This window comes from Belonocnema kinseyi, chromosome 9, assembly GCF_010883055.1.
Source record: "Belonocnema kinseyi isolate 2016_QV_RU_SX_M_011 chromosome 9, B_treatae_v1, whole genome shotgun sequence".
Classification (NCBI taxonomy): domain Eukaryota; kingdom Metazoa; phylum Arthropoda; class Insecta; order Hymenoptera; family Cynipidae; genus Belonocnema; species Belonocnema kinseyi.
Genome location: NC_046665.1, coordinates 52484940 through 52503128, shown reverse-complemented (window position 1 = coordinate 52503128; position 18189 = coordinate 52484940). Strand labels below are relative to the sequence as shown.

The 18189-nt window shown below is 29.1% G+C and overlaps 1 protein-coding gene across 2 annotated transcripts in view; it reads right to left on the bottom strand.

Annotated features, from left to right (window-relative positions):
• Positions 1–15779, bottom strand: part of LOC117180102 (H/ACA ribonucleoprotein complex subunit 4) — a 31028-nt gene extending 15249 nt beyond the window's left edge. For both annotated transcript variants that reach the window (XM_033372427.1, XM_033372428.1), the window contains exons 1-4: positions 15662–15779; positions 15174–15298; positions 11609–11941; positions 6067–6477 (exon numbers count right to left, since the gene is read on the bottom strand). In XM_033372427.1, coding sequence (XP_033228318.1) covers positions 6067–6477; positions 11609–11941; positions 15174–15298; positions 15662–15674 — 882 coding nt within the window. In that variant the 5' untranslated portion in view covers positions 15675–15779. The remainder of the gene's footprint in view (positions 1–6066; positions 6478–11608; positions 11942–15173; positions 15299–15661) is intronic.
• Positions 15780–18189: the final 2410 nt, after the last annotated feature.

The window sequence follows — 18189 nt, the reverse complement described above, 5'->3', positions numbered from 1 at the left end:
GAAAGAAGGTAGAGGAATACAGAGGGATCACTCTCATGTCAGTCGGCTATAAAATATATGCAGAAATCTTAAGAAATAGGTTGGAGAGTCAGGTAGAATAAACAGAAAGTATCCCACATAATCAGACGGGATTTAGAAAAGGAATGGAAACTATAGACAACATCTACGTACTTAACTATTAAGTTAATAGAAATTTGGGGAGAAAGAAAGGGAGACTAGTCGCTTTGTTCGTAGATTTCAAAGCAGCGTTTGTTTCAGTCAATAGAAAAGTACTATGGCAGGCAATGAAAGAGAGGGGTGTAGAGGAAAAGTTAGTGGAGAGGATAAAGGAAATTTTTACTGAAACCAGGATTAGGGTGAAAATAGGAAAGAAAAAAGGGCAGGTTTTCTGGACAAGCCGAGGTCTAAGGCAAGGGTGCCCTTTGAGTCCGTTACTACTTAATATCATATTGGCAGACTTAGAGGAGAAGCTAAAGGAGAAAGGGAAAGGAGGAACGGTTTTGGGTAATAACAAACTATACTCTCTAGCATGATCTATGAATACACGGTCTAGCCACACGCAACTGAAAAAAGTTAACCAATAAGGAGCAACTCCACCACTTTTAACCATATTGGATAAGTGAGCACGCGAGAATGAAGTATATTTGAAAGGAACTAAATGTAATGAGCGAAGATAGTAAGTAAAAGATAAAGAAATTATATAGTTTATAAATAAATTAAATTAGTTTGAAAACAATGAAATTTTTGAGATGCGTGATCTAAAGTATAAACAAATATATAACATCTAACTTGTAATATAGAAGAAATACTTAGAAATATGGATAACATAACCTCTCAAGGCACCTGAGGCATTGTACCTTTTAAGGGCATGTGATACTTCGTCGTGTGGTCAATCAGGTACAGTTCCGACTGCTTTTTTTCCACAAAAATGAAAATTTTTAAAAACTGAATTCGGAGATGCTATAAAATATCATAACGGACGTCCCCGGACTCTTTTTTCAGGGATAATAACAAAAAAATGTTATTGTGCTAATTACCAAATTTTATGCATGTGTATTATTTTGTGGTTAGAGTGATTTTTAGTTCTCTGTCGTTCCGATAATGTAGGTCTCTATCGTACCGACTCTGTCGGTAAGCACTCTAGAATAATTATGGTGTAATAAACTATCTTGCCAGCCTAGCTGGTAATGTAGATCGATAAATTTTGGAATTTTAATGTTCAATTTTTCGCCACTAGGAAATTATTTATGAAATAAACTTTTTTGATTGCCTGCAAACAAGGTTAGTTCCGGGAGAATAGTTACTATGTTAATTTGCAAGTCCAAAGTTTTCGGCCAAAAATATTGTGTAGTTTGGAAGTAACGCACAGGAGAATTGTACCATACATAACTTCCAAATATACAGTATACACACGTTGTTAGCAATATCAAAAATTTTTTTGAAAAAAAAAACACAAATTGAGTGTGCGGGGACGTCCGTGAGCATGTTCGCTATCATTTTCCAATTTTTTAAGACAAAATATTGATTATTCTAGAAAAAAAAGCCGTCGGAACCTAAAACTGGTAAAATCGATACTAATTCCTAAGCGTTATGCAAATAAATCAGATTTTGCTAATTTAAAACTTTTTTGAATTAAACCAAAAAAAAGTGTGTGGGTACGTCCGTTAGCATGGTCGCTATCATGTCCCAAATTTTTAAGACAAAATATTGATTATTAAAGAAAAAAAGCCGTCGGAACCTAAAACTGCTAAAATCGACAATTTTCTAATTATCGCATGCCCTTAACGCGAATGAAATGGAGTATCATCCACCTAAGGAGAAAAAATAATATTGTTTTCGGGATGAAAGCAGAAATAAATAAATGCAAAATATCGATATCATATCCTGTATTATGATAATATCCGTTTTTATATTTCGTATATACATAAGCACTAAATGTAAGGCTAAAAGTGGTGGAGTGCGAATGGGGACGAAATTGGGGGAGCTGATGGCTAGACCGTGTATTCTTAGATCATGCTCTCTAGCATACGCGGACGATGTAATTCTATTAGCAGATGATGAGAAGGGGATGAACCTAATGATGAGCATCTTCGAAGAGTTATGTGGAAACAAAAGAGCTGACGGTGAACGTAGATAAGACAAAGGTGATGTGTTTCAGAAATAGAAAGAGCAAAATAAATTACGTTTGGAAGATGAACGGACAAAAAGTGGAAATTGTGGAGGAGTTCTGTTTCCTAGGTTTTTGGTTTGAGGCAGAAGGGGGAAACGAGCTGCAGGTGAGGAAAAGAATTGAATGTGCGAGTAAAGTAATGGGCCAAGTATGGGGTATAGGAAAGAGAAGGTTCAAGAACGATTGGAGAATGAGGGTCTGGTTGTTTGATGCGTTGGTGTGGACGGTGTTGTGTTATGGTGTGGAGATCTGGGGATGGAAGGAACATACGAAAGTAGAGAGCATGCATGAGCGATTCCTGAGGTGGGAAATGGGGGTTAGATGGAGTTGCCCAGGATATATGTTAAAAAAAGAGTTAGGTAGAGAAAGTATGGTTACTAGACAAATTAAGAGAGCATGGAGGTTTGAAGAGAAGCTAAAAAGGGGAGAGGGAAGTAAAATTGCACAAGCACGTTTCGGCGAAATTCGGAACAATGAACCGAGAGGTAATGTGGGAAATTCAAAATGGGAGGAAGAAAGGAGAAAAATGAGAAGGGTGTGTAATATTCGAGAAGGAGTTATGGAGTGACAGGACATAGAGTTAGAGCTATTAGTTAAACAAGGAGAAGAGAGATGGACAAAGATTATAGATTCGAGGTACAATAGATGGTATATGATGGTCAAAGGGTTGACGGAACCAGAATATCTGCAAAAAATAAAAAAGGAAGAAAAATGGAGTAGGGTTGTACGATTCAGAATGGGAGAAGGAGTGAGAGCATGCAGATATTGGATGAATGAAGAGGAGAATTTATGTAGAGTATGTGGATACGAAATGGAGTCATGGTCACATGTATTAGAGAGATGTACAGGAGCGGAAGAGGGACAGTTGAGTGTGGATGAGTGTGTAAGATGGATCTTGGATGGTAGTGGACAGGGAGTGATGTAAAAAACGAAAATTGTTTTCAATATCGTGGAAAATGCATTTTTTTATGGTAAGAGGAAACGGAAGCCCTGGAAGCTCGCTCATTTTAGGAATTAATATCACTACTGTTACTATTGTTTATCCTGCGTGATGCGAAAGAGTAGAATATAAGTAGTAGTTAAGTCAGACTAAGGATGGAATTGTAAATATATGTACAGGGAGCGGAGGCCCTCAAACCCGTAAAAGGGAGAGATTAAACACATACATACAGTAAAAAAATATTAATTTTGCACGCTAACAAAAATTTAACCACGATGATGAATTTTTAACAAAAAAGTTTAACTTTCAATCCAGTACTTTTATTTTCAACCAAACAGATGAATTCTAAACTAAAGTGATTAATTTCCAAAAAATAACATTAATTTTATACCAAGAAGATGATTTTTCAACGAAATATACTGAAATAAATGATTTTTAAACAAAATAGATTAAATTTCAACGAAAATTATTAATCTTAAACTGGAATAGTCGATTTTTTAACTAACAAGATGAATTTTCAAACAGATTATTTTCTAACCAAAAGAGACGAATTTTAAATAAAATAAACATACAAATTTCTGCTTCTTCTGATCTAATTGAATCCTTATAATTTCTTAAATTTCTCCGAACTCCTTGAATTTACCCTAATTCCTTGAATTCTTCTAAACTCCTTGAATTCTTATAAACTCAATAAACTCACCTACATTAATTGAATTTTTCCAAAATACTTGAATTCTTCTGAATGTATTGAACTCATCTTAATGCAATGAATTCTTCCAAATTTCTTGAATTTTAATAAACTCCTTGAATTTTCCATAACACCTTGAAATTAACCTAATTCCTAAATCCTACATTATTGAATTCTTCTAAATTCCTTGAATTCGTATAAATTAATTGAATTCTTCAAAATTTCCTGAAATTTAATTAATTCCTTGAATTCCTCTTAACTCCTTGAATTTATCCTGATTCTTTGAACTCTTTCGAACTCCTTAAATTCTTAGAAATTCATTGGATTCTTGAAAATTATTGAATATTTCCTAATTTCTTCAATTTTAATAAATTCTTCGAATTTTTTCAAATGTCTTGAATTTTTATTAATTCCTTGATTTCCTTCTAACCCCTTCAATTTATCATAATTCCTTTAATTCTTTTAAACTCATTTAATTCTTCGAACTTTATTGAATTCTTCGAAATTTATTAAATTCTTCCGAACTCCTTGAATTCTTCTTAATTCATTGAATTCTTCAAAATTCCTTGAATCCTCAATCCTAAATCATTGAATTCGTATGAATTAATTGAGTTCTTCCAAATTTCCTGAATATTAATCAATTCCTTGAATTCCTTTTAATTCCTTGAATTTATCCTAATTCTGTGAACTCTTCGAACTCCTTGAATTCTTTGAAATTCATTGAATTCTTTGAAATTCATAGAATTTTTCCAAATTTCTTGAATGTTAATACATTCCTAGAATTTTTCCAAATGTCTCGAATTTTAATTAATTCCTTGAATTCCTTCCTAACTCCTTGAACTTATTCTAATTCTCTGAATTCTTCGAAAGTCTTTAAATTCTTCCAAACTCCTTAAATTCTTATAAATTCAATGAACTCACCTAAATTAATTGAATTCTTCTAAATTCATTTCATTCTTAATTTTTTTCTAATTTTAAACAATGACTTGAACTTTTCCAAAATCCTTGAATACTTCTAAATGTATTGAACTCATTTTAATTCATTGAATTCTTCCAAATTTCTTGAATTTTAATAAATTCCTTGAATTTTTCATAACACCTTTAATTTATTCTAATTCCTAAATCATTGAATTCTTCTAAATTCACTGAATTCGTATAAATTAAGTGAATCCTTCTAAATCCATTCAATTCCTCTAAATTCATTGGATTCTTTTTAAATGATAGAATTTTTCCAAATTTCTTGAATTTTAATAAATTTATTGAATTTTTCCAAATGTCTTGAATTTCAATTAATTCCTTGAATTCCTCCTAACCCCTTAAATTTATCCAAATTCTTTGAATTCTTATATTTTCATTGAATTCTTCTAATTTTCCTCAATTTTAATAAATTCTTTAAATTCCTCCTAACTCCTTAAATTTATCCTAATGCTTTGAATTCTTCCGAACTACTTGAATTCTTCGAAATTCATTGAATTCTTCCAAATGTCTTGAATTTTAATAAATTCCTTGAATTCCTCCTAACTCCTTGAATTTATCCTAATTCTTTGAATTCTTCCAAACTCCTACAATTCTTCGAAATTTCTTTAATTTTTCCTAACTCCTTGAATTTCAATAATTCCTTGAATTCCTCATAACTCCTTAAATTTATCCTAATTCTTTGAGTTTTTTTTAACTCGTTTAATTCTTCCAAAAACCATTCATTCTTCCAATTTTATTGAATTATTCTAAATTCTTGTAATTCCCTTGAATTCCTCTAAACTCCTTGAATTTTTTGAATGCCTTGAATTCTGCCGGGCTTATTGAATTTTCCCGAACCCCTTGAATTCTTCTAAACTCCTTGAATTATTTCCAAATTTCTGTAATTTTTTCTAATTCCTTGAACTCTTTTAAATTCTCCTAAATTTAGTGAATTCTTCCCAATTGCTCTGATTACTTTATATTATTTTGAAGTCCTCGAATTCAACGAAATTCGAAATATTTTCTTAAGGAAGTTAAGAGGGTTCGTAAGAGTTTGAAATCATTTCAAATGATTTAGACGAATTCAAAAGTATACAAAGAACTTACAAAAAATTGAGAAAAATTCTAAATAACATACTAAACCAGAGACTATTAATTACTAAACCTGTCTTCAGTTTACCGTTTATGTGTTCTAAAATAAGGAGCAGATTGGTCATTTTAAACCTATACTAGGAGAGACGTTCTATTAAAATGGAGATATCTAAATATAGAAAATAAAAAAATAAAAAATAAATAAAGGGAAAAACTTACAGCACTGTCCTTGACGATAATTCTTTTGTGATTAACGAGAAGAGCTTCGAGTGGCTTGATAACTCTACGAAGGTAGGATTCGTCGTTGTGATTTTCGTACAACCACTGGGCATCAAGAATGTCATGCATTGTCACGAGTGCATCTTTTTCCGACTGAATTCCGGACCGATTTCTCCGGAGTTCTTGCATCTGACATCCTGTGCCTAAAAAGAGGCCAAGATGAACGCAAATTGTTCTGACATAGGAACCGGCTTCGCAGCTTAATTTGAAAATGCCCATATTGCGTTCCGCATCATAGTCGAGGAACCAACTGTCGTAAACTGTCCTGACACGCAACTGACGTTTCACTGCGGATATCAGAGGTGGTCTTTGGAAAAGGGCACCCTTTAACCTTTCCAATGCTTGACTGATCTGCAAGGAGAAATTAAAATAAATAGTTTCTTCTAGATATTTTCAATTAATTGCAGAAATCACAGCGCAAATAGAGCTCAAAAAGGGGAAAATAGAGTTATTTTTTCGAAAACAGGAAAGATTAATAATTCTAAAATTAAGTTTTTCTGAAAAAAATATCTTCTCACTTCGCTCCACTGAGAATCGAACCATCGAACTAGTGTTCTAAAGAGTTTAAATCTTAACTGGCACCATGGGTAAAAAATACCCGAAAATCAGCATATGTTGAGCATCCGCTCAAAGTAGACCTTGTAAAACTGTGGGGTATTGATTACCCGTTGTGCCGTCAGTGAGCCAAAAAGTGATTTTCAACCAAAATTTGTGCCATTGATATTAGTAATTTTAATTAAATTTCCAACTTAAGTTTATCATCTGAAGTGAAACCAATTTTTTTTCTCATTATTTTGTACGCTGACAAACACGTGCAATCGCCCGATGTGCCATGAGCACCGCGCAGGCCTTAGCAGCGACTGTGTGGGTTTGAAAGAGTAATTAGAACTTTGAAAAACTGTGTTTTATGATACATTTGTATTTTTTACTTTTTATTAATTATTTGTGTGCATTCAAATAATAATAAATTGATTTGAACATAGAAAAATATGGTGTTTTATTTTATCATAAAATCGAGTTTATATTTTTCAAAATGAATATCTTTTTTTAAAGAATCAATAATGCAGTCAATTTTTTCTTAACATGCAGTATCTCAAGAGTATAACTCTACATTTTTAGGTAAAAATATTAAAAATTATGTCAGTTATAAATTTTCAAGTAAAAAAACTCACTTTTTGTCGTTTTTTTGTCAAAATTTTGTTTAGCTAACTTAAATTAAACTAATGACTATAAAACTGATTCCCTGTTAAAAAACATATCTTGAACTACATTAAATAATTTTGTTGTGAAACAATATTCAGTATCGGCTGCGCGAGACATATCTGCACTCGTGGGGTGAAAAACACCCTTTGTGCCATTTACTTAATAAAATGGAGTTGTGCCAGTTAAGGGTTAAGCGCTCGGAGGAATTCTCATGAGCATGAGAATATGCTCGACCTTTATGTGATTTGAGAATTTAGTGAGTATTTATAAAAAATTTTAGATTAGGATTTAAAAAATCGTATTTTCTATCTTTGTTATTAATAATTAAATTATTTAAATTTCTCGGAAAAACGTAACGTTTCAAATTGGAAAGGGCGCTTAATGTAATTGGTAAAAGAAGTCAAAGTAAAAAAAAAAATTGGCATTAAACAGTGCCTTTTTCAGTGTTGCTACAATATCTCAATTTCTAAATTCTTCAATGTATAAAACCAACCATAACACCTAGAAAATTGATAATATAAACCCAAAAACTTTTTGTCTAAATACATTTTGAACACTTTTTGGTTGAATTTTCAATTCAAAAAGATATGTTTTGAACCTACGAAATGAATTTTTCACTCAAATGATGAATTTTCAACCAAAAATATGAATTTTTAACAAAAATGATGAATCCTCAAATTAAATATGAATTTTTAACTAAATAGTTAGGTTAATTTTCAACCAAATAAATGAATTCTCAACAAAATAATTCAGTTTTAAACCCAAAAAATACAGTTTCGATCAAATAAATAAATTTAAAAAAATGAATTAATTTTCATCTAAAAATATAAATTTTTTAGCAAAAATGGAATAGTTAAAGCTTCAGTCAAAAAAATTTAATTTCAACTAAAAACAAACAAATTTTTAGCTTAAGAAATTATTTTTTGATCACAGTAATGCATTTTTAACCATAAATATGAATTTTTCACCAGAGTGGGATTTTCAACCCAAAAGATGAATTCTCTATAAAAAATAACGAATTTTTAACTAGATATTTTTTTCAGCCAAAAAAGAAACGAATTTGCAACAAAATAGTTGAATCTTCAACGACAGAAATTAATTTTTAACCAAAAAGATGAGGTTTCAACTAATGAGAATAATCTTCTAACATAAAAGATGGATTTTAAGCAAATAGTTGAATTTTCACCTAAAACAGATAAATTTTCAATTAAAAATGGAATAATTAAATTTTCAGTAAAAAACTTAATTTTCAATAAAATCATAGTAAATTTTCAACGATATATTATTATTTTCAACCAAGAAGATTAAATTTCTATAAAGAAAGATAAGCTATCGAAATAAAATGAAATAGATACATTTACCGTTAAAAAAATTAATTCTAAATAAGAAAAACTAAATTTTCGACCAAAAAGATCAATTTTCAACCAATAAGATGAATTTTCTACCAGAATAGGCGACTTTGTAACAAAGTACATGAATTTCAAACCAAATATTAAAATTTCTAAAGGAATTTTCAACGTAAAAGAGGAATTTGTCACCAAGAAGCTTAAATATTCTCCCAGAAATTCGAAATTTCCATAAAATATAGGAATTTTAAACCAAATACTTGAATAAATTTGCAATCAAATATGAAGGAGTTAAATTTGAAATTAAAATGATTAATTCTCAACATAATTTTCGAGAAAATAATTAAATTTTTTACAAAAAAAATGTTTGTCAATTAAAATCTTGGATCATGAACGAAGAAATAAGTTTTTAAGAAAGTAGTTCCGCTTCCAACTAAGTAGAGTTGAATTTTCAAACAAAAAGGATAAATTCTCAACAAAAGACGCGATATTTGATATTTCAAGCAAAAAGAAACTTAATTTTATACCAAAAATAGTTAAATCCATCCTAAAAAAGATGAATTTTAAAAAAAATACTTGCGATTGTTAACCATAATAATAAAATGACTTCAACTTTAGTTTTTTGAAAATTCCCTAACTTTCTGGAATTCGTAAGACTAGAAAATAATGAAATTTAAATTCAATAGCATTCAAATGAATTGGACAAAGTTTAAAAAATAAAAAAACTATTATTTTTCCGTGAAATTAGAATAAATTTAGAGGAATTTATGTGAAGAGAATATAATTCGAATAAAATGCAATAAAAATTCAAGGCGAATTAAAAAATTAATTCAAATGAATTAAAAACAATTTAAAAATATTTTAGAAATCATTGAATTCAGCAATTTTTGAAATGAGCTTAAAAAATATAAAGGAATTCAAAAGAATTGGACGAAATGCCTTATTCAAGGTGAGGTTAAAAGACTTCCTGATTAATAAAATAAAAACTGTTGAAAATTTAAAAAAATCCATTGAATTAAATAGAGTAAATTTAAAAGAATTCAAGTAAATTAAACAAACTAAAAGAAAATTCCTAGTAATTTAAACGAACTCAGTTTGAATTTCAAAAAATAATTTCAAATCTCTTCAAATCTTTGAAAACATACAAACAAATTGCATAAAGTATTGGAAAGTCTCTTCAAATCTTTGAAACTACTCAATCCTAAAAAAAGTGATTTATAGCTACTAAAAAATTTTAATGAATTGGAAATACACGTAAAAATCCCTTAATATTATTAAGAATTCAGAACGAATTCCTAAACCTAATTTAAAAAAATGTCTATTCTACATAACTGTTTCAAGTTTCTAAAATTAGGTTTATCAAATTTCATCCAACATCATACTCATTAAAAAATAAAAATTACGCAAGTATTTAGTTTTATAGTAAAAATGATCTGACTTTGATGATTCGAAATTTCTCCAATTTGGAAGATCTAGAATTCTAAATTGGGATTTTTGATTTCGAAAATAACCAAAATTTATGGATTTTTATTTAAACATCTTTAAAATTAAAGCGTTTTCAATTGTAAATCTATAAAATTAAAGATGGTTTAGTTATGAATATTAAAAATTATGCAAATATGAAGTATTAAACTAAAAAATTATGTGATTTGGATAATTTAAATTCCAAATTTCTTCTATTATTTTAGTAGATTTATAATTAAAATTGACTTTTGATTTCCAAAATCATCAAAATCACCCAAAATTTAAGAATTTTTATTTGTACATACATCGATTGAAACCTTCAAAACTGTAGTTTTTCTTTCGGACAGTTAAAAATTATATAATTAATTAAATCATGTGATTTTGATGATTTAAATTCGAAATTTCTCCAATTTGGAATATTTAAAATTCTAAATTAAGATTTTTGATTTCGAAAATCAAAAAAATTTATGAATTACTATTTATACATCTTTAAAATTAAAGAGTTTTCAATGGTAAATTTACAAAGTCGTAGAGTTTTGAATTTTTAATATTAAAAATGATGCAAATATTAAGTTTTAAGCTGAAAAATTCGGTGATTTTGATAATTTAAATTCAAAATTTGTTCTATTTAGAAGATTTAGAATTAAAAACTACTTTTGATTTTCAAAATCTCCCAAAATGTCAGCATTTTTATTTGTACATACATCGATTGTAAATCTTAAAAATTCAAGAGTTTTTCATTTGGACAATGAAAAATTATACAGGTATTAAGTTTTACAAAAAAAAATTATGTCATTTTGATGATTTACATTCGAAATTTCTCCAATTTGTAAAATTTGGAATTCTAGATTAAGATTTTTGATTTCGAAAATCAACCAAATTTATGAATTTTTATTTATACATCTTTAAAATTAAAGAGTCTTCAATTGTAAATCTTCAAAATTGAAGAGTTTTTAATTATGAAAATGAAAAATTATGCAATTATGAAGTTAAACAATAAAAAAATCTGTGATTTTGATCGTTTAAATTCAAAATTTCTTCTACTTAGAAGATTTAGAATTGAGAACCACTTTTGATTTCAAAAATCACCCACAATTTAAGAGTTTTTATTTGTACGTACATCGATTGTAAATCTTCCAAATTGAAGAGTTTTTCAATCGGACAATTAAAAATTATACAAGTATTAAATTTTACAGAAAAAAATTATGTGATTTTGATGATTTACATTCTAAATTTCTCAAATTTGGAATATTTCGAATTCTAAATTAACATTTTTGATTTCGAAAATCAAAAAATGTATGCATTTTTATATCTCTAAAATTCAAGAGTTTTCAATTGTGACTCTTTAAAATTGTAGTTTTTAATGTGATAATTGGAAATAAAAATAAGAAACATATAATAAAGACGCTTTTTTAAAATTATAAATAATCAAGATGTTTAAAAATAATCTGTGATACATTTTTTTATACCTTTTGCACATTGTCGACAGGAGAATGGAGTTTGAATACCGCCACGTATTCTTTTCCGGCAGATTGTTGAGATTTGGCAAGACGAGTAGCTCTATCGATACAAACAATAAGGCAACCAGATACTTTGGGATCTAAAGTACCCGAGTGTCCAGTTTTTTCGACCTTCAGAATCCTTTTTATCCACGCAACGACCTCGTGAGACGACGGATTCGAAGGCTTATCTAAATTAATGCATCCCGACTTTACGTATTCAGATAAAGTTCGATGGAGGGGAGTTGATCCGCAGGAGAGAGGAGTAAAATGTTTGGTACGCGTCAACATTTTGTCGAAGTTCTGAAAGAATAGACATTGTTTTTCATTCCTCGTTGATAACGTTGACATTCTGGAAAAATGGGCTGGGGCTATTCCTATGCTAAAGTGAACTAATTTTCTATCAATTATCGTATAAATAAATTTATTTAATAAAACTAATATTTGAATTATCACAATTAAAAAGTTTTAGTTCTATTCTGCCAAAGAATTCGTGTTTTGGTTTAAAAGAACGAATTAAAACGCTTCAAAATTTGAATTCTTAAGGAATAATATAATAGTTGATATTTCAAAACAGTTTAATTTTCGACTAAAAATGATAAATATTCAACCGAAAATAAAAAATTTTAATTTTCAGTTTAAGAAAATAATTTTCGACCAAAGAAATTAGCGAATTTTTTACCAAATATTTCAATCTTCGATTCAATAGATGAATTTTCAACATTCAAGCAAGCAGTTGCATTTTCAACCACAAAAGATTTAAATTTTAAATAAAAAAGAATTCGAATTCAACCCAAAAAGACGAATTTTGTGTTAAAAAGTTGAATTTTCGTTCTAAAAAGAAATTTTGTTAACAGGATAATTCAATTGTTACCCAAAAAGATTAATCTTCATAAAAACGTATGAATATTCAATGAAATAATTTAATTTTGAGTTAAAGAAATTAGTTTCCAATCCATAATATAAGTGAATTTTTAACAAAATATTAAAAAATTTCAATTCAACAGACGAATTTTTAACTAAAATCATATATCTTGAACCAAACAATTTTTATCAAAATAGTACAACTTCCAACCAAGAAATTCTATTTTCAATAAAAAATGTGAATTCTCAACGAAAAATGTAATAGTCCAATTTTTAGTTAGAAAATTAATTTTGCACACAAAAAAAATGTTAACCCAAGTGATACATTTTCAAGTAAAAATTATGAATTTTTTAATGAAATAGATGAAATTTAACCCAAAAGGATGGATTTTTAGCAAAAGAGTTTAACTTTCAACTGAGTAGTTTTATTTTTAACGAAAAAAATTATTTGCAACTAAAATTATGAATATTTAACTGTGATACTTGAATTTTCAACTAAAAAAAGAAAAAATTCAACCAAAAAAGACCATTTTCAACCAAATTGATAAATTTTAAACAAAAAGATGAATTTTCAACTAAAATTATGAATCTCTAACTGAAACAGTAAAATTTTGAACCAAAAAGATGAATTCTCAACCAAAAAGATTAATTTTTCAAAAAAAAAAAAAATTTTAACTAAAAAAGTTCAATCGTCAACTAAAAATTTAAGAATTAAATTCTGAGTTAAAAAATTAATGTTCAACCAAACAGATGAATTTTCAACTAAAATTATGAAATATTTAACTGGAAGTTACACTTTTAGTTTAAAAAAAGATTTTTAACCAAAATAAAAACTGTGTTTTTAAAAAAGCATTAATTTTAAATAAAAAAACAATAACAAAAAATAGTTAAGGTTTGTACTGGAATCGATCAATTTTCACTAAAAAAAATTAATTTTCAGCTAAAGAAGACGAATTTTCAGCAAAATAGCTAAATTTTCAATCGAAGAGGGGAATTTTTAAGTAAAATGATGAATCTTTAACAACAAAATAATTTAACTGTCAACCAAATCATTACATTTTTAACCAAAAAACATGTATTTAAGAGTTGACTTCTTAACATGAGTTGAATTTTCAACTAAGACAGATTTTTCGGACAAAAGAGACAAAATGCAATTTTTTTAACATTTCAAACAAGAAGATGAACTTCCAACCAAAAAATAAATAAAATGTCGACCAAAAATTGAACAGTTAAATTTTTACTTAAAAAATTAATGTTCAACCAAAGAGTTAAAATTTCAACTGAAATGCTGGAATATTTTATTGGAATAGTTACATTTTAAGCTCAGAATAATATAATTTCCTACCAGAATAAAAATCAATAAAAAAAAGTTATATCATAAAAATAAGTTACATTTTCAATAAAGTTATGAAATTTCAACTAAAATGATGAATCTGCAACTGGAATAGCTTATTTTCAGACAAAAAGATCAACTGTAAACCAAAAAATTATGAAGCAATAATTGAATTTTCAAACAAAAATTAATTTTTAACTTTTGAAATTTGTTTCCAATTTTTTAAAAATATCTTGGAAATAGTGAAAAATACAAAAAAATGTTAAGATAAAAGCTTGCACGTCTAAAAAAGTTATATGAAAAATGGCTCTTGTTCTTTTACGATATATTCCATAGTTTACGATAAAAATTAAAAACATACATTTTTAGGTCAAAAAATGCTCCCGGCATTTTTTAATTCAACATTTTTTGGTGTCTGACATTGTTTCCAAGAAAAAGTAGGAAATTCGAAATTTCAGGAAAAAATGTAAAGATGCGTTTTTTTTTAAATTGGTTTTTTTATAAAAAGCGCTCTGAAAGAATATGATAAACGCTATTAAAATCTAAAAAATAATATCTTAATTAAGTAAAAAATTATAGTGGTTAAAAAAATCGGGTTTTTTTTTTTTTAAATAAAACAACTTATTTTTCAACCAAAAACATGAATTTTCAATTCAAAATATAAATCTTTAACGAAGTAATTAAATTTTAATTTCAAAGGATATTAATTATCAATGGAAAAAGTAATAGTTGACATTTCAAACAAACAAGATTTGAACTTTTAATAAAAAGATATTTAAAAAACAGTTGATATTCAATAAAAAAAGGCGACTTTTTAACACGAGTGGAATTTTCAACTATGAAAGAATTTTACATTCAAATGAGACAAAAGTGCACAAAAAAAGTTTTGAATTTTAATTTTCTTAATTTAATTAATTTTCTGCCAAAAGCAAAGAATTTTCAACAAAATACTTAAATTTTCGACTAAAAATGATAAGTCTTCAACCAACAATAGAATAGTTAATTTTCAACAAAACAGTTAATATATTAACAATATAATTAAATTGAATATCAATAAATATAATGAACTAATAAATATTATATTATTATACCCTTAAAATCTATTTTTCTAGATTTTTTCAAAGAATAAACAATACTTTGTTTTGTTTTCTGAGAATTTCAAAGCTAAAAAAAACCTTGAAAAACAAAAGCCTTATACGACAATCAAAACCAAAATATAGTTTTAACAGCACCAAAACTGCCACCATTACACTTCCCAAAATTTCACACTTCGCGTAGGTTTAGCCACTCAGAATTAAAAATTGGTACGAAGTCACGGAAGAAAATTTGAAAACTAACCTTAAACAAAAGTGGCCAATCCTTACAGTCTAGTTTTCCAAGTTCATTAGACGGTTCCATTTCGCACTTCATATTCACCTGCATTTCCCCTAGGGACTTCTTTTTACTCTTCTTCTTTTCTTTTTCTGTAATAATTCGAAAGCAAACAAAGATAGCACATAACCCGCAAAGTTGCTAACCTAAAAATCTAACATCAAGGAGGAAAAGTATAATTGGGAGAATTTATTCGCGGGATCGATTGAGAAATAACAATCTTCTAAGATTGCGAACTTAATAAATGAGACGTTAATTTAGATAGTGTTGTAAATTAAAAAGAAACATTCTATCGGAAAACAGACCCAGCACGTGTTTACCATGACGCCTTTGGAGCGTGATCAGAAATTTAAGTTTTTAAAAGAATTTCAAGTCGTCAAAGGGAAAAATTACAGAAACAATCTTAGTGAGGATTTAATTAACAAAATTTAATAATAAAAATAGTGTTTATTTACCTATTTCAGCCATTTTGAAGGGAGAAAATATAAAACGCAACACGTGTACTAATCTTTTTTACACTTTTCACCACTTTTGCAACACACTTTTTGGAGTGTTTCAATGGTTTCAATATTGTGAACGAAGCTTGATTAAAAAACCTTTTTCTCGCGACATTGAATTAAAATTTGATTGGTTGCAAAAGTATGGCACGTTTATGATAACAAATCGCGTGAGAGAACCGAAGATGTTTTTAGGTTTGGTCACTGATAGCGCTAGTATCGTTACATTTAGAATGCGAAAATTTGAAATTTAATGTTTTATTTGGGTTTATCATATGCAATGATTACGAACAATCTTAATAAATATTATCAATTTCGATATTTGTATCGATTTTTAATATTTCTACATTTAGGCCTCCAGTACATGCACCAGAACTGTCACGTTCAGACGCTGCAATCGTTAATTGTTTTATAGAGCTGCGCACTGATACGTTGAGTTTGAGGATTCGTAACCTGTCGTTGAGTGGTTGAAACCACCAAACGCGAGAATAGGTCAGGTTTAAAACTGAAATCACTGAACACACTGTTAAGTTAGATAAATATAAATGTTTTATTTAATTCACAAATCATCAATTCTTAATTCTTGATGAACAATCTATTCTTCGATACCGTTACGGGTATCAGCGATAATTATAATATAGTGAAGTTCATGAAAGACTCGGCAAATTTGAAACGGCTCAAATTGATTATCGGAAAACGCTTCAATGAGATCCAATAACTCTGAATCCGGATTAGACATTTTTCCGAATATTTAGTCCGTTGAATTTTTTAGTAAACTTGTATAAATTAATTATGAATTATTGAAATTAATCGCGCACAAGTAGTCTTAGCACTCTGTTTTATCGGCAGAGTCGATCGCACACGCGCATTTCTTAGTCACAAATTGAGGTTAGGTTGCCTTAGTATTGCCTCTAAAGATTTTCTAAGTCCGAAAATATTAAAATATTCGAGAGACAATTGTCGCAGGTTTAACGTTTGAAAGAGCGCGCCGAAATACAAAATTCTGACGTTTTCGTGCTCCGCGGCTATTTTTATAAGCATAATTTTGGGAGGTACTTATCCCTACTTTTAACGGTGAACCAATAGCATTTCTAAGGTCGCATGATTTTATGGCCGAATAGCCTATAATGAACGAGGTCGACTAGCTCCTCCCACCGGAAGTAAGCAATTAAGTTGAGTGACGGGACTAGATCAAGGGTCCAAAGTCCACATCCGGCCGGATGCACGCCTATTAAGTTTGAGTGACAGTTTCCTGTCCGAAAGTCCTAAGTTAGTCCTTTTGTAGCGTCTGGCTGGCGCCAGATCCCATTAATTATGCTAAAAATAGCTCAGTGACTCATACTTATGACCTTGAATTCACCTTGAAATGTGAAAGCGTTTAGCTATACAGCGGGTACGAAATAAAAATAAAGTTCTACATATTGCTTACAATTAATTTTTTCTTTCCGCAATTATTCTATTTTTGAATTAATATTCATAATTAAGGTTGATTAATTTAAACATTTGCTCAGTTCTCATATGTTTTCAACATTCCTTCAAGCTGTTTGAACTTTCCCGCCAGAGAATTTACTTGTTCAGACAGTATTTAGTCAAAGGGTCCCTGCGCCGTGGATATTTAGTTCCCAAAACGGTTAACACCGTTACAGAACGACCGGATCTCAGAATGGCCGGAATCAAAGATATTATATGGTATCGGCTATTTGGTGGACTTGTTCGACGGGTGAAGATTGCAGGGGCGAAGTAGTTGGTTGGTGCGGTTTTCGGGTTGAGAGGCATGGGGGGGGATCGGGCAATTTTCGCCGGGAGCGCCGTCTACAATTAGTTCCTCGAACTATACACGCGCCGCATCTAGGCTTATAATATCTTTGCTGGTGCATGGACTGGAACAAAGATATTATAAACGTAGATGCGGTGCGGACTTAGTTGCCCGCCATAAATATAGATGGCGCGTCCGGCGAAAAAAGTCACTTCCCCTCTACCCACCGCTCCCCGTAGAAAGGACCAATCGATATAGTTTTTCAAGAGCCACTGGGAGCGCTGTAAGCAACTCTCGGCACACCTTCGAGGCGCAGTGATGGTAAGCTTAGCTTGGACAAGAACCATTTGGATTGAAAGTAAATTGCCAATTAAAATATTTTTACATTTATAACTTTGCAAAACTTGGTTTTTTTTAATAAATAACACAAATATAAGTGGATGAGTAATTTATATTACGGTTTCATATATTTTCCACTAATTCTAAAATTATTAATTATAATTTTCATTCTATATATTGTCTATATATAGTTCTTTAATATTATCTAGTTTTTATTTTTATTTTTGTGGTCTGAAATTTCTACGGACTTTTTAGACTATTCGTCTAATCAAGTTCTCGTATGTATTTCCCAATTTCTTAATTATTATATATTCTAACATTTTTATAAAAATATAATTATAATTCCAAGTGATAGGAAAATTGTTCTTTCGGTTTTTAAATGTTAAGACGA